General features: G+C 38.7%; 3 protein-coding genes across 8 annotated transcripts in view; 2 read left to right on the top strand and 1 right to left on the bottom strand.

Annotated features, from left to right (window-relative positions):
* asap1b (ArfGAP with SH3 domain, ankyrin repeat and PH domain 1b) overlaps window positions 1-16,625 on the top strand; it is an 84,360-nt gene extending 67,735 nt beyond the window's left edge. For 2 of the 6 annotated variants that reach the window (XM_030123803.1, XM_030123802.1), the window contains 11 exons: window positions 519-634; window positions 724-791; window positions 1,162-1,269; window positions 5,260-5,488; window positions 7,423-7,491; window positions 8,144-8,305; window positions 10,675-10,753; window positions 10,893-10,957; window positions 12,308-12,849; window positions 14,620-14,742; window positions 15,292-16,625. In XM_030123803.1, coding sequence (XP_029979663.1) covers window positions 519-634; window positions 724-791; window positions 1,162-1,269; window positions 5,260-5,488; window positions 7,423-7,491; window positions 8,144-8,305; window positions 10,675-10,753; window positions 10,893-10,957; window positions 12,308-12,849; window positions 14,620-14,742; window positions 15,292-15,366 — 1,636 coding nt within the window. In that variant the 3' untranslated portion in view covers window positions 15,367-16,625. The remainder of the gene's footprint in view (window positions 1-518; window positions 635-723; window positions 792-1,161; window positions 1,270-5,259; window positions 5,489-7,422; window positions 7,492-8,143; window positions 8,306-10,674; window positions 10,754-10,892; window positions 10,958-12,307; window positions 12,850-14,619; window positions 14,743-15,291) is intronic. The other 4 variants (XM_030123808.1, XM_030123807.1, XM_030123804.1 and 1 more) reach the window with 3 other exon arrangements.
* A 296-nt stretch (window positions 16,626-16,921) lies between these two features.
* On the bottom strand, window positions 16,922-19,370 carry eef1a1l3 (eukaryotic translation elongation factor 1 alpha 1, like 3). Its single transcript, XM_030123811.1, has 8 exons — window positions 19,284-19,370; window positions 18,825-18,997; window positions 18,552-18,731; window positions 18,175-18,471; window positions 17,955-18,105; window positions 17,541-17,797; window positions 17,238-17,472; window positions 16,922-17,163 (listed from the first exon to the last, which is right to left on the bottom strand). The coding sequence occupies exons 2-8, from the start codon at window positions 18,960-18,962 to the stop codon at window positions 17,060-17,062; spliced, it is 1,362 nt and encodes a 453-aa protein (XP_029979671.1). The 5' UTR covers window positions 18,963-18,997; window positions 19,284-19,370; the 3' UTR covers window positions 16,922-17,059.
* A 4,419-nt stretch (window positions 19,371-23,789) lies between these two features.
* Window positions 23,790-25,881, top strand: part of fam49bb (family with sequence similarity 49 member Bb) — a 46,409-nt gene continuing 44,317 nt past the window's right edge. The window contains exon 1 of the mRNA XM_030123871.1: window positions 23,790-23,938. The gene's annotated coding sequence lies outside the window, so the exon portion shown is untranslated. The remainder of the gene's footprint in view (window positions 23,939-25,881) is intronic.

The raw sequence follows: 25,881 nt of genomic DNA, 5'->3' as shown, positions 1-25,881 counted from the left end.
ATATGCCTCGGTATTTAATAAAGCGGTGGAAGTGCAGAAGAAAGCTTAGCGCCGCACAGCTCAGCTTAGATTCCCACAAGGCAAACAGAAATGGGTCAAGCACTTGTTCTCTGCCTTAATTTATTCCTCTCTTTTCAATTGTTTACCCACCACTGCCTCAACTGCACACAGCCGCTACAGAAGGAGTGGAACCCTCTCATTAATTAATATCTGCTCATACTGTGTCATGCTTTGCCCTCATTATTTGAAAATATGTGACTCTCTCCAGTAGCTGTAGAAGATGTAAAATTAGATTATTTACCTGCTGTTAGTTTTGCATCATAATTGAATACAGTTTTGGTGTTATTTCAGTTTATTACCTCAGACTTTGAAGCCAAAAGAAAAAAACCTTTACTGTAATTTAAAGCACTAGAGCTAGGTTTATGTCACATCACAAGACTGTAGAAAACCCTCTCAGGCTAATGTCCTGTGAACCCAGAATATGTGTTGGAATGTCTGTGTTTTGTTTTTTTCCACAGCGGTAACCTGGATAAGCAGACGGAGTGGGGGAACACCGCCCTGCATTACTGCTGCATGTATGAGAAGCCTGAGTGCCTCAAGTTACTCCTGAGGGGCAAACCGGCCACAGACATCAGTGAGTCACATGGCCCAGTTCACCCTCCCGCTAATGTCATCTGTAGGTACATATGTGACTCCTAACTGTTGATATGCTCGCTCCCTCAGCCAATCAGAATGGAGAAACGGCGCTGGATGTTGCCAGGCGACTGAGGAACACTCAGTGTGAGGAGGCAGTAAGTATCTCTCTCTCTATCTGACAGAAACTGCAGGAGCTTTTTTGGACATCACGGTGCATTTTAATGGCCATAAGGATGTTTCAGTTGAATAAAATCATACTGCTGTTCAGGTAAATTAAAAACACACAAGAGCAGAATAGAGTGTGTTAGACATTATTATTGAGATTGTTTAGAACACTAGATGGCAGTCAAAGGTCTGTCTCCAGCCTCAGGCAACAGCAGCCAATAATTGTTTAAGACGGTTTATTATTAACAGTGAAATGAACATGCAGACAAAGAACAATCCTCATTGTAATGTAAACGCTGTAACAATTGTTTTGTGTATAACTCAGGAATGTGTGTGTGTGTGTGTGTGTGTGTGTGTCAGCTTGTACAGGCTGCAGAGGGGAAATTCAACCCCCACATTCATGTGGAGTACGAGTGGAGCCTCAGACTGGAGGAGATGGATGAGAGCGATGACGATTTGGATGACAAGGTTTGAAAAGAGCATCGGATTTCATTACGCCCATACCCTGCTGCTGAAAGTCATAATGGAAACTACTTAAGAGTCATACTGGGGCTCAGATCCTGTGAGCAGTGATTCTGTATCACTGTCAACAATAGCCTCTGCAGATGTAGGCACATCTTTTATGCGCCTGTTGATGTTTTTTTTCTTGTATGTTTTCTTCATTTCTGTGGTTAACACTTGTTAGTCACTTGTAAAGATGTTTCCAGCGAAGCTAAAATGAAGTCTTCAGTGGAGATGAGGGATTTGAGCAATTTCAAGCATCAGGAAGCTGGACTTTGATGTTATTATGTGCACAGTATGAAGGAACAAGACATCAGCCTCTTTGTGTATTCACATTTTGCACAGACTAAACCACATACACATACAGGGTTTTACAGCTTTAATGAAGTGAGGCAAAAACAACAAAGACAAAAAAAACATGGAGCAGAGATTAAATGATCAGTGTCAGATGGAGGAAGGTTAAAACTAGGATAAATTTAATTGGATTTAAAGTCATTGTTACAGCTTTACCATAAACAGACAAAGCCAGTTTTCACTCAAGTATATAAAAATATCCAGAAATATGAAATATGCAGGAATTGTACACTGTAAATATGGAAATATCCTCTTGAGACCAAGCAATGGATTTTTGTTCTCTGTAGGGGATGTGTTTCGCAGCTTTTCTTAAAAAAAAAAAAAAAAAAAAAAGATGTCCACTGTAAAGGACATTCCATAGAAAAAAAAACAACAGTGTATCAGAAAAAACTGTTGCATTATGCTGTTTCCAAACAAGACCATTATTGAATACAAAAGGAGCCAAAACTTTTATTTTCCTGGGTCTCAGGAGAATATGAAGTACAGTTAAGTAGTTAAAATGCAGTGAAACGATACAAAGATGCTAAAACTGAAGGAAATCAAATCTGAAGTGCCTGCATTAATCTCTAAATGCAAATCAAACATACATTCGTACTCAACTAAATCAAATACAGTGGCTCCGATTTAAAACAGAGATTTAGATTTGTATGTTTTCATATGTTTTGTTTTTTGTTTTTTTTAATTTAACCTTTATTTACCCAGGCAAGCAATTAAGAACAGATTCTTACTTACAAATGCAGCCTTTTTTCTTTCTTCCAAACCCCTACCCCATGTTACAGATAAGAATGATGGCAAAACTAGGTTAATTGAATCACATCAGCCTTTCCCATTATAGGATTAGAAAGAACCTATCAATGTAAAGGTCTGGATTTAGGAGGATTTAGGTGATCTAATTGCAGAAATTGAACACAAATGAGCACATCTTCTGTCGCGTGTGAGATATTTCTTTGGATTTAGTGACACGGAGCAGAGAGAGGAACCCTAGTGAATTAAAGAAAAGCAAATGGGTAGAAAGAGCAGAGACATGACTCACAGGATCTAGTCTGTTGGAATAGACCTACCATTGACCGACTGTCTCCACTGGTATTCTCCTTCCTTTCCATCGTCTGATACACTAAAAAAACTATCAAACCTCATCTACATGTCATATAGTCGACACACGTTCTTCTGTTCTTCTATGCATCACTTCCTTGTGCATTTACCCAGGTGTCACCATCCTGCCTTTCCACCAAATATTTCACAAAATATCTCCCCCTGACGCTATTTAACAAAGACACCATTGCTGTATCCTGGGACTAGAGCCACCCAAGATGATTAAACTACAAATAAGCCAAAGACTTTAACTCCCCTCATCCAGAATGGTAGTGTGTCTGGCCAGATCTTTCTCCATCATTGGCACAAATAAAGTGTGTGTGTTGAATAGATATGTTCTTTTCCAACGCTCTGGGTCTGGTCATGGAACACCAATGACAACAGATACATGATGAAGGGAGGTAGGACGAATGACAAGCAACAAATGTGTCTGTAAAGGAATGAGAATGCCCCAAAACGGAAAATTCAACAAACTAATTCTTATTTAGAATTCACCAAATTATAAAACAAACCCCTTTTTAGGATTTGCAACATTGTCAGCTGATTTCATTGCAGAGATTTTCAGGTGACAGATTGTGACACATTTTCTTCACATCTGAATGAATAAGTAATTAATGTGAATACAGAAAGACCTATATCTTAGTACATTCTGAATTTTATACAAAAACAAATACAATTTACTCATATTTGACCATTTTCGCCTTTTGTTTAGAATCTCTTTCTCAATCAAGCATGTAACAAAAGATAAAACAGCAGCACATTAACCCTTTCATGCACAGTGCTCACTCCAGTGGACAGTTCTTCTCCAGCTGTTCTCTTGTATATTTATGGGTTTTGTTCTTTTAGTTCCAGATCAGTGGACACTCATGCACCATCTCATACACTGACATTCAGACCATTACTGGAACTGAGCTGTTCTACATAAACCTGATCTGCACTAACATGTTTGAGTGGAAATCGATTTGTAATTGTTATGAGACTGTAATTAACTGTTTTCTGAGACTTTTTTTTTTTTTTTTTGCATATCCTCCTGAGACCCAGCAATGCAATGTGTCCTCTATAAAGGACAAAAGTTTGACAGTTTAACTATAATGCTGTCCATTGCAAAGGACATTCCATTAAAAAATCAATCAATCAATAAAAATTGTTTTAAAAATGTATCTGAAAAAACTTGCATTATGCAGTTTCCAATCAAGACAATTTTTTAGTATAAAAAAACTAAAACTGTCAATTTCCTGGGTCTCAGAGGATATTATCTCCATGAAATGAGCAATAACTAGTATTTGAGTAGGATAAAATGTGAGAAAACATCAGATTAGTGGCATTAAAAATGTTTTTATTTCAGTTTTCACACAGTTTATCACTTTCTGACGATGAGTTTTAAATACATGTTTCTTTGCTTCAAAAATTAAACACATAGTGTCCAGCTGAGTGGACATTTTTGTAACTCCACGAAAAATAGATTCATTTAAAAAAAAAAAAAAAAATCAATTGCATTGTTTTTTTCATGCCTAAAGAGGAACAAAAACACTCAAGAAAAAAATATTGACTAAGGTTCTCATAATTCATGCATGAAAGGGTTAAAGATAAAAGCTAAATAGGGAACACTTTTCAACTATAGTGGCAAATTATATAAACACACGCCCTAACATGAGACTCTTCATTCTATTTATTTTATTTTATTTATTTATTTAGACAGGGACAATACACAATCTACATTAACCTTAAACAGGAGAGATATAGTGTGCCAGGTTGTAGCACTAGTGCTAATTTCCACCTGTAGTCCCTGGGCAGGCTGATGTTATCATTAAAAAAAAACACACATTAATAAAAACTAAAACATACAAAAAGCAGTAAAAAATTGATTTCTACAACTCCATCTATATAAAAAGTTCATTCACATCCAACCATTCACTCTTATGTCCCACTGCAGTCTGTCATACACACTCTAAGCATGTTTACATCACTTTACATAATGGCTACAGGTTTGGTCAGAGAGTAGCTGTTTTTTCACCATGTGGGAGAATGTGTGATAGTTTGTAATAGTAGCTCTGTTGGTAATGTGTTCTACATTCGTATGGCCACACATGAGAACGCTGAATTTGCGAATGCTGTTTTGTGCCTCAGAATCCTGCACTCACCACGTGCTGTTAATCAAGTAGTTCGAGATGTTTTTCCAAAACTCAAAGAGAAAAACCTTTTTAACTGAGGAGCAGCAGAATTATGTATATATTATGAATTATTTGAGCTGTTTCTTGGACAGGTGATAAAAGAGGGTAGTTGTTGCATCTGAGTGAGCACATGATGAGAAATACTACCATAAAGCGTGACTCGGTACAAGGTAAAGTATAAAGTACAATCAGAAATGAGGGACGTTTTGCTGTCATCATTTCATGTATCACACAGCATTATTTTGACCGGTTTTCAGCATCAGTATATGATTTGTCTAACAAGCGTGTCTTCCTTGACTGACTGCTGTTTCGTCTCATTCGTTGTGCATCCCCTCTCCAGCCCAGTCCCATCAAGAAGGACCGCTCCCCGAGGCCTCAGAGCTTCTGCCACTCCTCCAGTCTGTCTCCTCATGACAAGCTGTCGCTGCCGGGCTTCATCAGCCAGAGGGACAAACAGCAGCGTCTGTCCTACAGCGCCTTCACCAACCAGATGTACAGCGCCTCCACTGACCTCACCTCCTCCCCCGTGGCTGATGGACCACCGCTGCCACCCAGGAACCAGGGCAAAGGTCAGACCTGCCTGCTCCAAGGGTCTCTGAGCCACAGCCATTTTCGGACAACATTCACTAGTTTATTAGTCTTATCCAATAACCATGACAACCATTGTTCTATCAGCCTGTAAAGGAAATGGTGTAAAGGTTGTGTATGCTTTACTGTGTCTGATAAGCAGAGGGAAGATAGTGTGTGACATTGTACTTAATTATTGTGTCTGTAAATGTTTGATTATATCCAGGACAGGATACGATGTACAGGAATGCTTCATAATGACTTTTTTCTAGAGACTTTTTCTGTGCACTATCCGTGTTTTTACACACACATACACACACCCCACAGTGGAATGCAATTTGTCATCACACAGATCAGAGGGTGGCGAGCAGGTGTCATTAAGACTGCTTACACAGTAAACCTGTGTAAGGCGGGTAGCAGTGGGTGTGTTTTTTTAGGAGTGTGAAGGGAAAGCTGGACACACCACGCATCATCATTAGGCTCAACACTGTACTCGCTATATACTGTGGCTTTGCTGTCTCTGCGGTATTTTAATTAAAAATAACAGTCCTCCCAGAGGGGAGGTTGAAACTCACAGCTTTAATAAATGTTTGAAAATACTGCAGTAGCTCACGCTGCAAAACATCTTCACACACCATCGACTCCATTATTCAGAGATCCGATCTTATTTTTCCCATGACAAAAGGTGTGAAATTTCACCTGTTTCCACTGCAGAACAGTTAATATCTGAATGAGCATTGATTCACCAAGAGAACTGTCTCTCAACTGCAGAAGTTGAAGTCCATAAGCTGTTTCTGAAATTCCACACTAACCTGCTATTTAGTACACAATAAAAGTCTGTGGAAATATTACACATATGTAAGCAATGGATGATACAACAGCATAAATACATCACAATGTTATGCAGTTTTAACAACAGTTTTGTAATAAACCTAACACTAATGCATTCACTAACTCTGATATGGTTCAATCATCATATAGAAATGAAATGACTAGACATTTTTCAGTACACAGTAGTATCTATGGAATTTGGCTAGTATCATAAAAGCATCCAACATCATTACCCGGCTCTAGATAAACTAGATGCTCATGACGTTGTAACCAGAAATCATTCAAGAGTCATTTCCCCTTTTGCAGCAATGAAGATGCCTGAGGTACATAAAACGTTTCCTCCAATTCACACTTTGTAACAGCTGAAAGGTTTATCTTGCAGTTAGATATTGTAGATGTAAGTAGAGCTAAGATTAGTGGTTTACCCCTCTGACTGGATCTAATAAAGTGAAGTGGAATTTATACTCTTAAGCAGTGCGTCCAAAAAGTAAATTATGACACTTATTTAAATGGTAGTTAAATGTTTATGCAAACACAAATAGACATATTCAAAGTGTGGATTTTTGGACGCAGATTTCTGTTTTTTTGTCCACAAAAACTTTCCTTTCAAATGCCTAGGTTTGCTGATGAATTACAGAATATCAGGTTTGGAGCTGCCACTTCTGTGCAAGTGTTGTTGTCAACTTCCTGAACAACCTGCCTGAATGTAGCTCCAGGTGCCCAAAAAGGACGACTGTTACGTAATGTACAGAAGTGTCTTTAGATCTTGTTATAATTGGAAACAGGTGATTTTTTGAAAATTTGTTCAATGCAAAAAATAAGATTAAAGCCCTAAGTGGCATACTGTACATTTGCAGGATTACGTGCTAATTCCTCAGATGCTTCAGATTAGCAGCACAGTGCTCCTTGAAGAGGTCGGCCCCTGGGGCCAGCTTTTGCACCGTTTTCTCCTCTTTTGCTTTGCTTTGCCACTGATAAAATTTTCATCTTGTTATTTTACAGTGTGTGGGAGCAGCTCTTTTAAAGACTGACATACTGTCGATTCTCTCCCACACTCCTCATCTCGCTCTTTTCTTTCTCTTTTTTGTTTCTCTTATTCTTTCAGCTCCACACTTGGCATTCCTTGGCTCTCATTCGCACTACGCCACACTGGCTGGCACTCGACCATACATCAGTGAATATCCTGATTTTATGTTCTCCCCTTACTCGGCTGTGTGCCCCATATACAATTATCTCAGTTCTTTCTTCCTTTACGGCTCAGATTTACAGGGTGGTGGTGTTTTTTTAAGTCAACAATGGACCGTGTAGGCGAGCACAGTCTCTAGTTTATTACTTTTTTGCCTACATTAATTTTTTATCTCGCTGGCGTCATTGGCGTCATGTCCACCATCCCTGAGCTGTAAAATCTAACACAGCTGTCTTCTCCTCTGGCTGAGCTCTCTATTAGCTGCTTTCACTCTACGTTTTTTTTCTACATTTGTGACCTGGAGTCCCTCTTAGAAATAGTCTGGCACATTTTTAAGACAACTCACCCTCTAGAAAACACATCTACATCTAAATCATACTGCCCCTTTTCATTTCGTTGCATTCCCTTCCTGATATTTCTGTTTTATATCTGTTCAGACGGTTTGTTGTTTAACTTGGATGAATTGTGAAGTGTCTCCTCATTTTGTCCTGCAAAACGTGTTCCTGACAGCAAAAAACTCCCTTTTCTGAAGTTTTCTGCTTCTCCTCTCATGATCTCTCCTTTACCTTCTCTGGGTTTTTGGGGAATGGTTTTTGGGGAACCTCATCACCTCATGTGTTTTATGTATCGCTCCCTCTAGCTCCTCCCCCATCCGGCCCTACCTCTACACTCACACCAGGAGGCAGCTCCACCCTGTCCAAGAAGAGGCCTCCGCCCCCTCCTCCTGGACACAAACGCACCCTGTCTGACCCACCCAGCCCGCTCTCTCACAGTCCACACAGTAAAGGGGGCTTAACTGGGGGTGAGCACACCAAACAGTAGGGCTGGCTGCACACGGGCGTGGCTCCAGCCTCCAGCTTCAGGAGTATTATTACAGCACTCTTGCATATGAAGATGATATGTTTCCATGGGATTTTGGGGGTCTTTGATTTAATCCAGAGTTAGACTAGTGGATGCCTTGTTTACGCCTCTTCATGCAGGTTAAAGGTATGTTTAAGGGGGATCATTCATCTGTCCTCAGTACATTTAATGTTTACAAAAGTACAGGTAATTGACTGGCAGAGTAAATGTTGGTTACAGAACTGAAAGCTACGCTAACGGTTTGAGACCCTCACACACTCAGACTTTTAAGAGCCCAAGTCTTTTCACTTCCGAAAATCCAAACTTCATATCTCTATATACATTTGGTCCAGTTAGGTTTCCAATTTTGGTTTGGCCAGTACACTAAGGCACTTTTACATCTACCTTGTTTGGTCTGGACATTTAGACTTTCCAGTTAGATTCAAACCAAACTTCCAGGTGTAAAACCTGTCTCTGACCATGGTTTGGGCCAAAGAGCCGGTCGTTGGTCTGAATTAAACAAGTGGTCTTGGTTCCAATCAATCAAACCAGGAAAAAATAGCAGAAAACATTAAAAATTAAGTATACTAATAACATGCAGACATCAGATGCACCTCTATCTATAAATGACAATGGCGGATTGTGTTTGTACACTCCTAAGACTACAGTGACTATAGAGACTGTACACCCCTGTACATAATAAACACTAGAACCATGATTCAGACCTTTGTTAGAACATTCAATTGCAAAAACTCTCTAAAGAATTTTGCATTGCATACTTACTGAAATAACCTCCCACAAAGGCTGCATGTCTGTGTACTTGAGATTGATTGGTTTGTAGTTGGGCGTGCATCTGGGGTCGTATGTTGTCAGTTTGTAGGGAATAGAGAAACTTAGAAAAATGAAAAATCAGGTTACATATAAAACTTAAGGTTAGTTTGACAAATTTGTATAAAAAGTGTCTTTTGCTCCAGCTCTTTTTCTTCATATGTTTAATGGCTGATGACAGACAGCCTCCCATAACTTCCTGTAATTCAGGAATGTCAAACATGTGTTCCGTGGGCCAAAACCAGCCAATCCGGCCTGTGGTATGAATTTGCAAAGTGCAAAAATTACACTGAGGATATTAACAGTCAGTAGTGTCAAGTAGTTTGAAACAGTGTCAAACTCATTTTAGTTCAGGTTCCACAGACCAACGAAGGTGATCTCAAGTAAAATAATAGCATAATAACCTATAAGTAATGACTCCAAATTTTCATTTTGGTTTGATAAGGAAAAAAATAATATTACATTAGGCCTATAAATGATGACAACTCCTTTGTTTTAGTGCAAAAAAAAAAGAAAAAGTTTACATTTACAAACTATCCTTTAACAATAAAATGTGAACAACCTGAACAAATATGAACAACCTGAAATATCTAAAGAAAATTAAGTGCAATTTTAACAATATTCTGACTGTTACTAAATGTTTTGTGCCTTTGCAGATCCAATCCATAATGCACATGTATAAATGACAGGTTGAGGCATAATATTGTTAAAATTGCACTTATTTTTCTTAAGAAATTTAATTATTTTCTGTTTGAGTTGTCATTATTTATAGGTTATTATGTTATTCTTTCACTAGTTCAGCCCACTTGAGATCATATTGGGCTGAATGTGGCCCCTGAAAGAAAATGAGTTTGACATCCCTGCTGTAATTGGTCTGAAGCATCCAGAAAAGTGTTTTCATATGATTTCGTTTGAAATGGACTGAGGACCTCTCTTCCAGTTTTTCTATTTTGATTTGGATCAAACAGAAAAGTCTGAATGTTAGGTGTGAACTTGCCCTCAGAGGGATTTTGAATGAACTGGTAAATTAGACGAATGTATCAATTACCATACCTTTAAACTGCACAAAGAGGCATCCGTAAGTATATTAGTGAAAGTAGTTATAGCTGATCTGCACTATAAATATAAGTTGTCTTCAAACCACCACCACCACCAACAAACACCAGTTATTTGCAATCTTGTCTCCCTTACGTATGTCTATAATAGGGCTTTTCCTGCTGTTATTTTGCTTGTTATCATTTGTCCTCTGTGGTATTTTGTGTTACACGTAACACCCGAGCACTAATTAAATGATGACACTTACATATTTCACAACAAACCCCAGTTTCCAAATCACACAGGCTCATGGAAAGCTCAGCCAGATGACGCCTCCCTCATTGTTTTTCTTTAACCATCACAGCATGTTAATTTATCCCTACATTTATATCAAATTAATCTCCATACTACATTCCTCTGCTATGATGTTGAATGATCTGTCTGTCGTCGTCACTGTTAATATTTTAGGAAGTGACTCCACCCCTCCTCCGGTCAGCAAGATGTCTCCGGTATCTAACAAGTTTGAAGGCATTCCTCAGCAGCAAAGGTATCACGGACGGAAATAATCAATGAACTCATCTATCTGAATCCCTTAGTATTGGCTCAAGTTGCTTTGCACACTACAGTGTCTTCTAGTTGATTTTTTTAGTTGATGTTCCTTTAATTCTACATCATTTTTTCCTCAGCACTACTTCGAGCAACACAAAGTCTACACTTGGTCCAAGGGTCCTTCCCAAACTACCTCAGAAAGGTATAATATTTACATAAATTTTACTTTAAAGGTACAATTTGTAATATTTCTGCATTAACATACAGTATATAAAAACAGCTGGGCCTTTGTTATATATTTTATCATCTGTTGAAATTTCAATATTGATTTTACTATTCTATAATGTGCAACTACTAACTTATGCAAGAAAACAAGTCGCATAGTGTTAAGGGCTTATTTAGATTTAGAGCAGGGGTTTCAAACTCATTTTAGTTCAGGGGCCACATATAGTCCTATATGATCTCAAACGGATCAGACCAGTAAAATAATAACAGTGAAAAAAGTAACATTACATTATGAAAATGTTTACATCTACAAAGTTTTCTTAAAAATATGAATAGCATGAACATCCTGAAATGTCTTAATAAAAATAATTGCAATTTTAACAATATTATGCCTCAGTTTATTATTTACACATGTATATTACAACTTACAGATCACAGTGGATCTACAAATACACAAAACATTTAGTAACAGGCAGAATGTTGTTAAAATTGCAGTTTAGTGGTTAATAGACTGTACTTACATAGTGCTTTCGCACACCTTTATAGTGTCCAAAGCGCTTTACAAAGCCTCATATTCACCCATTCATGCACACACTTATACGCCAATGAGTTACTTCTCTTAAGACATTTCAGGTTCATATTTGTGAAAACACACACTAAAACAGAAAAACTTGTAGTTGTCATCATTTATAGGTTATTATGCTAGTATTTTGCTCATCTGATCCACTTAAGATCATATTCATTCATATCCTTTTCGGGCATGTAAATGGAACTATTGTGCTTTTCTTCTGTCTAAGATTGTTATGATTCTTGATATTTGTATTATTATGTATGTTTTACTAGTGCATATATGTTAAATTTCATTGCATGTTCGGAATAAATCACTAAATCACAAAAAAATCACAAAATATTGGTCTGTATGTGGAACCTGAACTAAAATGATTTTAACATCCTTGATTGTTAATGTCTTCAGTGTAATTTTTGTATTTCATGGTTTTGGCTCATGGGCCATATGTTTGATACCTATGCATTAGAGTTGAAGTTTTAGCACAACTTAATTTTTATGTTGTTGCACTTGGAGTACATTAAAATTATATAACATGAATATACATCATTAAACATGATGTGCATAAAATGTTAATAGGTTATATCTTGTATAAACATGATTTATACCTCTAAAGACAATTCCCATGATTCCACACTATTGCACAATGCCAACGAACTATGTCTTTCATTAACGTTTCTTTTGAGAGACATGTAGCAACAGAAACAACAAACAACTGCTGTGTAAAAGACATTTTTAACAAATAACTCCTCCTTCCCTCAGTGGCATTGCGGAAAATCGACACCATACACCACCCTTCTATGGATAAGCCCAGCCTTCCTCCAGAGGTCTTCCAGAAGTCTCCACCAGGTACCGACACCCCGCAGAAGGCTCCTCCACCTGACAGACCTCAGCCGGGAGATCTGCCGCCCAAGCCGCAGCCGTCTGAACTCCCCCCCAAACCCGGAGAACTTCCTCCGAAGCCACAGCTCTCCGACCTCCCTCCAAAACCTCAGCTGGGGGACCTCCCGCCCAAACCACAGCTCAAAGACCTCCCACCCAAACCCCAGCTCGCAGACATCCCTCCCAAACCGGGGACCGCCGAGTCCACTCCCAGGCCGCCTCCTGGAGAGACGGCGCCAAAGCCTCAAACGCAACCTCCGCCTCCGCCTCAGTCGCAACCTCAGCCGCAGCCTCAAGATTCACCATCACCCAATCAGCAACCAACTATAGTAACCCCCACCCAGCAGCCGGCTGAGGACACCAACGGGACCCCCGCAGGGATGGCAGAGACACCTGTGCCACTTCCAAGGAAGATTAATACGGTAACATAGTCTTAATACAGCTAATCCAGCACTGGAAAAAAATCAGCACTTTCTTTTTTTCTTTAGGACCATTTTCTACAGCTGTCAAAGACATTTAAAGGGTACCTGTAGGGAATTTTCATTACTAGCTATTTCAAAAGATCAGGTATAATACTAGTGGTTCCATCAGTCAACTTATGTCAGTGTTTCCTAATCGGTGTGCCATAAGAAGTCATCAGGCATGCCAAAGAAAATTATCCAATTTTGCCTGATTGCTACTGTAAGCGAGCAACGTGATATAGATACATAGGACAGCACGCACCAATGATCCACTCTACAACAACAGTCTCCTTTTTCCCATGTCAAAAAAAAAAAAGTGAAAGTAAACCAGCCCCAATGTGGTGCGTTCTGTTGATAAAGCCCCCCTCACTAGTGATGCACGGATCAGGTTACCTGTGAAGGCGCAAACCCCGGGTATCGAGGAGATATGCCTCCCATACTATTATACAACATACCTAAATCCAGTGGTCCGTCTGAGGGGTCGCTGATGCACCCTTCTCAGCTTTCTTGTTCAAAACGCCCCGTGGCAATGTTGCCCTTGCACCCCCGATGTGCCACCCGAATAAAAGAGAGAGACTCAGCTGTTTAGGAAGATTCATGTATGTCTTTCTTCAATTCCTGCAAGAATATCACCTTTGTGTTCAACTAAACAGGCCCAGGTTTCACACTGAGGAAGTAAAGAGAGACTACATTTGCATTATATTTCAATACATATACTTTTTATGACAGTTTTGTTTGGTGGTGTGCCTTGTGATTTTTCTAATATAAAATATGTACCATGGCTCAAAAAGGTTGGGAAACATTGACTTATATTATAGCCTGTTGTCAAGTACACATGAGTACTAAATCACTGCTCCGTCAGTCAGACATGGTCAGCAACATGTTTCCTCCTTCACGGACTGTTCCTGCACCAGTAGTGATGAAACCTTGTTGCATTGTCCGATTACCTGAGCTGTGTTGGACTGGTCACTGACCCCGTGTGTCTACGATGACACATTATCGGCCAATGCTGGGTCGCGTCACTAGGACAATGGCAGAGTGCAAAGCTTACGGCTGCACAAACAACTAGAAGCACTCGGAGAGCGCAGACCTCCGCCAAGGCTGATCAGTGGCCCCCCCCCGTGGGGCCCCCCACCCCCGATCACCACCAAAATTTAATCATTTCTTCCTTATCCCATTTCCAACAAACCCTGAAAATTTCATCCAAATCTGTCCATAACTTTTTGAGTTATGTTGCACACTAACGGACAGACAAACAAACAAACAAACCCTGGCAAAAACATAACCTCCTTGGCGGAGGTAACAAGCACAAACACATGCTTTCCACTCAATCTGGCTCACTGACTTCCACTTGTTTACTCATACTCCATCACCTGGAAACCATGACGGTTCATCACTTGCAGCTGCTAATGGCTGCTCCCCATAGGTTCTGCCCCCACGCGTGTAATTCATGTAATAAAACGATCCAGTGTTGAGCATTTATGGCAATTTTTTTTATTGAATTTGTGCCTTTCTTGCTTATAAGTAATACACCAAGCACAAAATAATGTTGTAAGCATGATCAGTACTGGTTCACTTTAACCTGTAAGTGTAACTCCATAATGTACATCTTTCTTTTCGATTGTTTCTTCTACATCTCTGTTTTTGGATGTTTATTGGTGATCTCTTTTTAGTTGATGCATGACTTGTATTATTAATAATATTTTGTTTTTCATACTTCTGTCTGTCCAGGGGAAGAGCAAAGCTCGCCGGGTGAAGACGATCTACGACTGTCAGGCGGACAACGACGATGAGCTGACATTTGTTGAAGGAGAGGTGATCATAGTTACAGGCGAAGAGGACCAGGAGTGGTGGGTGAGTCCAGCCTCAATACTTCAGCCTTCACTTCAGTCCAGTTGCCAAAGTAAAATGTTGCTGCTCATTTCTGCAAACCACAAATATATATAACATCAAAATTGTTGAACCAAAGATACTAATATCAAAATTTATAGATATTGATATGTCATAGTTGGGATGTTATAATCGGTCATGGCACTTTTCACTCCTGTCTTATAACACACTCATTGAAAAATATCAGGTGTGTAGAGATTCAGTAAATAGCTTAAATGTATTTGTCAGTAATATTAAACACCACATCCTAACTCAAAAACTTGTACTGGATAAAAATAAAAACTTCAGGTTTCTTCAGTCATCATACTGTATGTCCATCATTAGAGAAGATAAATAGTGGATTCTTCATTGAACAGTTACACTGATGTGACACATAGCCAAGATTTGCAAAAACGTACTAATAACCCTATCTTTTCCTACTGACTTTCACCTTTTTGTCTCCAGGAATGCTAAACCCTCGAACCTTGCTGTGCTGTTTTTCTTACATGCTCTCTTTACCTTGTTTACTTCCAGATCGGGCACATTGAAGGAGAACCGGATAGAAAAGGGGTATTCCCCATGTCTTTTGTGCACATCCTAAGTGATTGACAGCCAGAAAGACTTGCACTACGCCTCTCCCTAAATTGGGAGGTCCTGTAAATAGCAACCGTAACACCCCTTGTCATGAGACAAGTGTCCTAAAGAAAAAAAAAAACAACCAAGAAACCAGAGAAGGCTCATCTAGCCATGGATGCCTCATCCATGCTGTACAAAGAATGTGTGTATTCTTCCTCTACCAGTATTATCTTAACCCTATAGCACGGCTGTGACAAAGCCACTCTCAGAACCCTAGCACTTACCTAAAAGTCTATGTTTATGCTGTTACTGTGTATATATGTATGTAAATATATATATTTGTGTGTGAGTGTATATACATGTTTTATTGTACAAAACATGTACCATTGCTCTCTACCTGTCAAATTAAGCATCAGGGCAGTGGAGTTTGAATTTTATCTATTAATTTTAAAGGCCCTCAAGTAATTATCAGCTTATATTTCTGGAAAAAAAGAGAAGGAATGTGAAATAGGTCATGTCACTATTTGTGTCTTGCATCCCTGTTTACCACCATAATTGACTGAAGTGGCAGGAGTCTCCCACTGATGATCCCAAGATGAAAATTTCATTAAATGTACTCCTTGTTCTTGCTTGCTTTGTGTGTACACGTATTATGGTTGTTTTACAGTATAGAAACCTGCTGCTACTGTGTGGTGGAATATCAAAGCCTGTGGTTCACTGTAGGTCACTAATTTACTCCTTGTTACACTGTTCACTGTATGTATGCTGTGTGTTGAACTCAACGCCATCCCCACAGTCTTTTTACCTTTTCTGTGCATGGTGTAACAATGACTGGAATTGAGTGGAGTGCTGCGTTCGAAGACGCTCACCTCAGGGTTTGAAGAGCCACTATTAAAGCAGGACTACCCAGAAGTATCCTGTTATTAAAGCCACTATTAATTGCAAGTATGGGAAACTCAAGAGGACATCTTAGCAATAACTTGATTTTCTGACAGGCTAGAAATATCACGAGTGTACAACAACCCGTGTCATTATTCAGAATCTTGTAGAACCTCATGAGCTTGAAGTTTTTAGTTTTTAATTCATGCAATCATGTAAAGTCAATCCATGTTACTGGATTTAGTACATTTCAAGGTTTGCCTGTGAACCAGAGATGTCTTTCGTTACAGGGTGGACTTGTAAAAAGGCTGGAGAGCCGGTGTATTCTCACACAGTCCTCATTGACTTGCAGTTCTTCCCATGTTAAGGAACAAACCCATTGTATCATTAAAAGTGCTGTAATTAAAACCCTTGTTCCTGCTCTTGCTTATAAGCCATGTTTTTCAGTGTTTTGCCTTCCTGGGAATTTTAAGACTCCGCATTAGAAGTGAGGTATTTCTAAGCAGCTTATTTAACAGTAAAATTCAGCCGACATTTAACACTATAGGCTTTGCTTCAGTTCTGGTACATTAGATTTTTGACCCAGCTGTACAGTTTAAGCATGAGCAGCCTTCAGAAGTAACCATTTAAAGTGAGACACTTGTGCGAAAAGTTCATCTCCACATTCTTTATTTTGATATTCATATTAACAGAAATGCACCATCCAAGCCTATACGTTTGGATTTAACATTAACACAGGAACAACTTTTAAGACAAATACTTTGTGTCACTGCACAAATTAAATATTACCAAATAAAACTGTCCACATAAAGCAGTAATACCAGAATACTGGTAGGTCATAACTAACTTATTTACACACTTGGGCTTTAGGTTTGGGCCCTTTATCCTTGTCCACTGATTTGATGACTCCTACAGCGACCGTCTGCTTCAGGTCTCTGGCTGCAAAACGACCTGTGGAACAGAAAAGGCAGTTTCAGACACGATGCGCAAATCGATATTTAGAACACATTAGACTGATAGCGTACCTAAAGGAGGGTATGTGAAGAAGCTCTCCACACACATGGGCTTGATGGGAACCAGTTTGACTGTTGCTGCATCTCCAGACTTCAGAATTTGCGGCCGGTCCTCCACTTTCTTGCCCGTGCGCCGATCAAGCTTCTCCTTCAACTCAGTGAAGCGACAGGTTACATGAGTGGTGTGGCAGTCCAGGACTGGAGAGTACCCAGTTTTGATCATCCCTGGATGGTTCAGAATGATCACCTAAAAGATTAAGAGATTCAGTACAAAAACCACATGTTTCTAATGACATTCTAATTCCTGTCACCAACCTGAGCCTCAAAGCTCTTGACATCTGATGGAGGATCCTGTTGGGCGTTACCAGCCACGTCTCCCCGCCGCAGGTTCTTGACGGACACGTTCTTAATGTTGAAGCCAACATTGTGTCCTGGCAGGGCCGTCTGCAGTCCTTGGTGGTGCATTTCGATAGACTTCACCTCAGCTGTGAGCTTGGCAGGGGAGAACATCAGGGTCATGCCAGGTTTGAGGAAACCAGTTTCAATTTTGCCCACTGGAACAGTCCCAACACCTGAGGAGACAAAACAGACACTATTCAGTCTATATGAACCCCAACCACTAAAACCCTCCAGTACTACTGCGCATCCCTACTCCCTTCACTGCACACCTGGACCTGATTGAGCAGTTAATTGGCTTCAGACTTGGAAACAAATCTCAGCTTTTCTGACCTCCAATTTTGTAGACGTCCTGCAGAGGTAATCGTAGAGGCTTGTTGACTGTTCGAACAGGTGGTTGAATGGAGTCCAGGACCTCCAGTAGAGTTTTCCCATTCAAAGTCCCATCCCGTCGTCTCACTTTCCTACCTTGGAACCAGGGCATCTGTAGAGAAATGACTTTTGTTTAAGGCGTTACACAGCATTAGAGCATGAATTTTGCGCCACGTGTTACCTTCTGGGTTGGCGTGATCATGTTCTCCCCAGTCCAGCCAGAAATCGGAACAAAAGGCACCGTCGTAGGGTCGTAGCCAATCTTTTTCAGGAAGCCACCCACACCATGAACCACTTCGTCGAACCGTTTTTGGCTGTAGGGTGGTTCAGTCACATCCATCTTATTCACACAGACAATTATCTGCTTTACACCCAGCGTGTAAGCCAATAGTGCGTGCTCTCTGGTTTGACCACTTCTTGACACCCCGGCCTCAAATTCTCCTTTAGCAGCAGAGACCACCAGGAGGGCCACATCTGCCTGAAACGACATTAATTACACAATGTTAACAAGCAGACACTCATAAAATCATAAGGTGGTGAACCCATGTGTGTCGTCACCTGTGATGTCCCGGTTATCATGTTTTTAATGAAGTCACGGTGGCCTGGTGCATCAATTATAGTCATGGAGTATTTCTTTGTGTTGAATTTCAGCAAAGATATATCAATGGTGATTCCTCTCTCCCGCTCTGCTTTCAGTTTGTCCAATACCCAGGCATATTTGAAGGAACTCTTCCCCATCTGTAATGACATAAAAGTAGTAAAAAAAAAAAAAAAAGCTGCAGGATTCACTTGAACAGTGCATATTTGCCAAAGTAGAGATTTCTTCCTCACCAGTGACGCAGCTTTTTCAAGCTTCTCCAGTCTTCTCTGATCAACACCACCACAGATGTAGACAAGGTGGCCTGTGGTTGTTGACTTACCACTGTCAACATGGCCAATAATCACCATATTTACATGAGTCTTCTCCATGGTTAAAGGTAGGTTTGCCAACCAGAGACCGAGGCCTAGTCAGATACAGTAACAGTATTCACTCTACAGTTTCTTCCAACAAAGTGTTTCGGCTTTGCTTTTGGGTTGGCTTTATAGTGTGTGAGCAGACACATAATCAGAGACAGGTGTGATGCTTAATTGGTGGCTGTTGCTCAACCAGTGTAAAGTAAACTCTAATGAAGTTTATACACTGCATAAGACTGCAAATGAGGAAGATACAATACAGTCAAACTACTCTTTTTACAGCTGTTCCTTGCTACCTCAACCAGTGATAGGTAAATTAAAAAAAATAAAACTTACAAAGGTTTCAGCCTGCTCTTGCATCAGTCTGCAGTTGCAGCCGGTCATGCTTTAAAGCCTGCCACCGTGGATTACCTCATGTTCTCAGATTACACCCAGGTGTGTCACTTCTAGCCTGAAGCCTTTGAACCAGCATTAAGAAACAGCCTCTCTTTATATATCAAAGAACTATGGAAGACCACAGAGAGTCAGAATTAATGGGGGAAACAATACTGATTTTTTTTAAATGATGAAAAAACAAGTCAAAAAAGGAGATGAAAAGTGATAAATTAATAATAATAATAATAATAAAAATGTAGCTCTACTTTAACTTGTCATATCCTAAAATGTTTCCAAAACCTACAATATGGTTGCTATGCTATTTGCAAAGGTGAATTTAAGAACCATATCCACTTGTGCAACAGTTTATATAGCTGAATACTTACATATTTTTTTTTATAAATATCCACTCCTCTTCGGTAAGTGTTATATCCGAGTAAGTCAAAGTTGAAAATGATGATAAATCACCTAAGAAAAGTTTTTTAAAAATCATCTGGAAATCACCACAAAAATAGCTCTGGGTCTAAACCCTTTTATGCATACTGGTCACTACAGCGGACAGCTATTCTCCAGCTGTTCTCTTGTATATTCATGGGTTTTGTTGTTTTAGTTCCATATCAGCCAACACAGTGGACACTTATGCATCATCCCAAACACTAACATTCATACCATTACTGTAACTTTGCTGTTCTTGATAAACCTGATCTGCAGTAACATGTTTGAGTGTAAATCAGTTGCTTTTTATTGATATTAGACTGTAATTTACAGTTTTTCTCAAACAAAAGTTTTTTTTTTTTTGCATCTTATCTCCATAAAGTGAGTAATAACTAATATTAGAGTATGTTAAAATGTGACTAAACATCAGATTAGCAGCATTAAATAAATGGATTTCATAGTTTTCACACAGTATATCAGTGAATACATGTTTCTTTGTTTCATAAATTAAATGCATGGTGTCCAGCTGAGTGGACATTTTTGTAACTCCATGAAAAATAAGTTCATAAAAAAAATTTCAGTCGCATTGCTTTTTTTCATGCCTAAAGAAGAATACAAACACTCAGGAAAAAATCTAGATTAAGGTTCTCATAATTCATGCGTGAAAGGGTTAAACATCTGAATCAGTGTCCCAGTACTTTTGTCCATATAGTGCAAGGGTGTCAAACTCATTTTAGTTCAGGGGCCACATTCACCCCAATAAGATCTCCAGTGGGCCGGACCAGTAAAATAATAACAGTGAAATTAAAGTAAAATTAAATGATGTCAATGTTTACATCTATAACGTTTCCTTAAAAATCTGAATAACATGGACAATTTGAAATGTCTTAAGAAAAACAGGTGCAATTTTAACAATACTTTCCCTTAGTTTATCAGTTTATCATTTACACATGCACGTTACAACTTACTTTACAATTACAAAAACACAAAATATTTACTAACAGGCAGAATATTGGTAAAATTTCACTTAAATCTCTTAAGACATTTCAGATTGTTCAAATTTATTCAGGTTATTCACATTTTTAGAAAAAGGAAAGTTTGTCAATGTAAACATTTTCATGTAATTTTCATTTTTTTACCCTAAAAAGACGAGAAAATTTGCAGTTGTCATTATTTATAGGTTACTGTGATAGTATTTTACTGGAATGACCCACTTGAGATTATATTTGTCTGTATGTGGAACCTGAATTAAAATGATTTTGACATCACTGATTGTTAATATCTTCAGTGTGTAATTTTTGAATTTCACAAGTTCATCCCAAGGGCCAGACTGGACCCTTTGGCGGGCCAGATTTGGCCCCCGGGCTGCATCTTTGACACCTGTGCTGTAGATTAAATTACTCAAATACTGAAGTATATAAAGTAGTTAAAATGACCATCCCTAAATATACACTATATCACATATCAATACAACAACATCAAACATATCAATTTGTGAAATGCAAAAATTACACTAAGATATTAACAATCCTTTTAGTTCAGGTTCCACATTCAGACCATTTCAATCTCAAGTGGGTCAGACCAGTAAAATACTATCATAATAACATAAAAATAATGACAACTCCAAATGTTTCTCTTTGTAAATGTAAATATTTTCATGTATTTACACTAAAACAAAGTATAATGTTGCAAAAATGCAAATAACCTGAAATGTCTTTAGAGAAGTAAATACAATTTTAAATAAATAAATTTTTAAATACAATATTCTGCCTGTTACTCAATGTTTTGTGTGCTTGTAGATCCACTGTGATCTGTAAGTTATAATGTACATGTGTAAATGATAAACTGAGGCAGAATATTGTTACAATGACACTTATTTTTTTCAGTTTGTTCATGTTATTCACATCTCTTGAAAGGATAGTTTGTAGACATAAACCTTTTCATAATGTAAATTAACTGTTTTTGCTCTAAAACATAGAGAAAAGTTTGGCGTTGACATTATTTATATATTATTATGTTATTATTTTACTGGTTCGGCCCATTTCAGATCAAATTTAGCTGAATGTGGAACTGAACTAACATGAGTTTGACACCCCTGATCTACAGTGATTCAGTATAATAGAGTTCTTTGTGTAAAATGAACTGGGTATAATAGTGTAATCCAGGGGTGTCAAACATGCGACCTAGGGGCCAAAACCGGCCCGCCAAAGAGTCCAATCCGGCCCGCAGGATGAATTAATTATTAATTAGTGAAATACAAAAATTACACTGAAGATATTAACAATCAAGGATGTAAAAATAAATTTAGTTCAATTCCATCTAAAGTGGGTCAGACCAGTAAAATACTATCATAATAAAGTATAAATAACGGAAACCACATATTTTTCTCTTTGTTTTAATGTAAAAAAAGTAAAATTACAAAAAAATGTTAACATTTACAGACTAGCCTTTTACAAAAAATGTGAAAAACCTGAACAAATATGAACAACCTGAAATATCTGAAGAGATTTAAGAGTAATTTTACCAATATTCTGTCTGTTATTAAATGTTTTGTGCATCTGTAGATCCACTGTGATCTGTACATTGTAATGAACATGTAAAAATGAGAAGCTGAGGCCAAATAATGGCATAAATTGTTAAAAGTGCACTTTTTTTCTTAATAAATTTCATTTTGGTCATGGTTCATGTTTTTCCTTTTTTTTTTTTTTTTTTTTTTTTTTTTTTTTTTTTTAAAGATAGTTAGTTTGTAGATGTGGAAATTTTGATAATATAATCTTAATTGTTTCACTCTAAAACAGAAATTAGACATACAAATTTTGGAATTGATATAATTTATGTATTATTATGTTATTATTTTAATGATCCGGCCCACTGCAGGTCATATTGGGCTTTATGTGGCCCCTGAACTAACATGAGTTTGACACCCCTGATCTACAGTGATTCAGTATAATAGAGTTCTTTGTGTAAAATGAACTGGGTATAATAGTGTAATCCAGGGGTGTCAAACATGCAGTCCGGGGGCCAAAACCGGCCCGCCAAAGGGTCCAATCCGGCCCATGGGATGAATTAATTATTAATTAGTGAAATACAAAAATTACACTGAAGATAATAACAATCAAGGATGTAAAAATAAATTTAGTTCAATTCCATCTAAAGTGGGTCAGACCAGTAAAATACTATTATAATAAAGTATAAATAACGGAAACCACGTATTTTTCTCTTTGTTTTAGTGTAAAAAAAAAAGTAAAATTAGTCAAAAATGTTAACATTTACAGACTAGCCTTTTACAAAAAATGTGATTCAGTATAATAGAGTTCTTTGTGTAAAATGAACTGGGTATAATAGTGTAATCCAGGGGTGTCAAACATGCAGCCCGGGGGCCAAAACCGGCCCGCCAAAGGGTCCAATCCGGCCCGCAGGATGAATTAATTACTAATTAGTGAAATACAAAAATTACACTGAACATATTAACATTCAAGGATGTAAAAATAAATTTAGTTCAATTCCATCTAAAGTGGGTCAGACCAGTAAAATACTATCATAATAAAGTATAAATAACGGAAACCACATATTTTTCTCTTTGTTTTAATGTAAAAAAAAAAGTAAAATTACACAAAAATGTTAACATTTACAGACTTGCCTTTTACAAAAAATGTGATTCAGTATAATAGAGTTCTTAGTGTAAAATGAACTGGGTATAACAGTGTAATCTGTGGTGTTTTGGGGTCAGGGTCATGGGTCAGACAACAGAGTAGCGCCCCCTGCAGCTTGGACAGGACCTATATTACCTTAATGCCCAGGGATACCTCAGCAGAGTGAGTAAACCTCAGTGAATCAGCAGCGGTCTACATAAAAAATAGAACAGCTATCAATGGTAATGTATACAGCCGTGAATTTCTGATGTAGGCCAGAAGTAATCCAAGGACTCAACCCTGGAGACAGACCCGGCAGGTCTGAAGCGGGCGGGGCTTTCCTCCGTCAGGGTGGGAAGGTGTACAACGTCCCCCTCCGCGCTCAGCGGTGGAACAAACCGAGCCCCCCTCCGCCTCAACAGCCAAATGACGCTCACTCACTAACCCGGAAACAGCGGCAGCAAATCGCTTTTCTTCTCCTTTGAGCCCCTGCCGCTGGCTTCTAGCGTGGTATCCAGACGGCTCCCGTGTTTCTGTACGAGCATCAAGGTAAGAATGGAAAAATACTACTTTCTCTGCCCTTTTACTGCTTCTCTCACCGCGGCGCTTTTACTGTCCCCCGGACGCCCCTCTATCTCGCATGTTTTGGCTATTAATTGTTCATATTCGGTGGCAAAATTAATGATGAATCATGAATGTGTCCGGTAAAATCAAACCTGCGTATCGTCAAGTTACTTCTAAATTTAATGTCTTGTAGAATTTAACTTAACAAACAGGTTACATCCCTCACGTACCGTTAACTTCCCCTTTTTGGGAGCAACGGTAGATTGCTGACGTTAGGCGACACTGCGAGCTACATTTTTTCCTTTTTTTGGCCAGAGGCATTGAATGTAGCATGCTTGACCCATATTGTACTAACACCCAGTTATCAACTATGTCTCCTCATTTGAGTTACTCTATAGAGCCAAGTAATCTGTGCATTTCTAAATAAAATGTATGGATTGAATTTAAAAGCATACATGATGCCCCACGCTGCATTAAAGGAAATGCACACACTGAGATCTGGTTTTATCTGAGTGTTTTCCCACATGTGATAACCAGATTAATACATTTTAAAGGTAAAGTTGGTCAGAACAACAATTGGAAATATTTATTTAGCAGGTGAAGTCCAGAAATAAATATATCAGCTATATATTTGGCTGAAAGTACAGAGTAATGTCAGTAAAATAAAGTTGATCACAGGTAAAAGTGCTGTTTATGCTTATGGAATGTCTTCTGTCGTGCTTTACTGTACATTATATTATAGGGTTACTGGGTTTTTATTACTAATATTAACCATTTAAGTGCTGATAGTTGTGGTGGAGCTGTGTAATTAACTAGTAGGTTTCTAATATCGAAATATGCAATGTAGCAAGTAATTACTTTATATGTATGTTCACTCACAAACTTGTCCCTGCACAGTAAGTCAGTAAGTGCAGTGGACGTAGTAATTTTTTTTGTCTGCTCAACTGAACCACAGCACGGAACTGTATGTTGATTTCCTTTCCACCCAGTCTTTGCATAGGTCGTGAAAGTGGAAGCGAAACATCCAGAAAGTCAAGCCTGATGGTATTTTGGGCAAATGTGACTTGGTTGTGGTTGTGATTGTGATGCAACGTCTGTCTTCAACCTGTCTCAAAAGTCTCACAGTTTCTGTGTAAAAGCTAACCAGCTCTGTCACATGGGGATCAGTAAAACATGCAATAAAAGGCAATAACTCTTTGATACGAGCACTTGGCAGAAGAACATTAATGGTATAAATCAGCAGTCGCACCAGATTTAGACCAGGATTTAAATTCTGACACCTTGCTATGACTTTAAAAATGACAGAGATGATTTATTTTCCTGTTGGGTAGAATTTGACTCCCCTAGTACTTCAGAGGTACTGCGACCTTTACCCCTCATGTCACCTAAAAACAAACAATTAATCTATCAGAGTGGCTGTCAGAGTGAGTGAGTGAGTGAGTGTGTGTGTAGGGAAAACTGCTGGTGCTTATATAGTCAGATAACACCGGTATTAATCATATTCATTGCTATGTCAGTCAACTTGGATTACCCACAAGATGCCATATAAGAGGGTGTCCAGTTTATGTGAATTGTTCTTTTTTTGCAGGTTCTTTTATAGATTGGCTTGTCTTGTTGAAAAAAGGAAGTATCACATTTGTTGACTTTGTCTTTAATAAATGGATATGCATCTCCCTTCTCTTAATCTTTGAGTGCAGGTAGCCTATAGAAATACACGAATGGAAAAGACGTGAAAAGTGACAGCTCAAGGACAAGGAGACATGGTGCAACTTGTTGTTCCTTGTCTCGTAATTTTCTGCAGTGGTGTCAACAGATGGGTTTGTAGAGTGGATGAAGCAAGTACTCAGTCATCCCAGGTTTGTTTAGGCAGAGTGCAGCTGACGTTTCTCATTACTGAGAAGTGCTGCTTGCAAAAGTGAAGGAGGAAG

Source organism: Sphaeramia orbicularis, chromosome 20, assembly GCF_902148855.1.
Source record: "Sphaeramia orbicularis chromosome 20, fSphaOr1.1, whole genome shotgun sequence".
Taxonomy (NCBI): Eukaryota; Metazoa; Chordata; class Actinopteri; order Kurtiformes; family Apogonidae; genus Sphaeramia; species Sphaeramia orbicularis.
The sequence above is the reverse complement of the archived record's forward strand: the minus strand, read 5'-3'. Positions and strand labels throughout refer to the sequence as shown.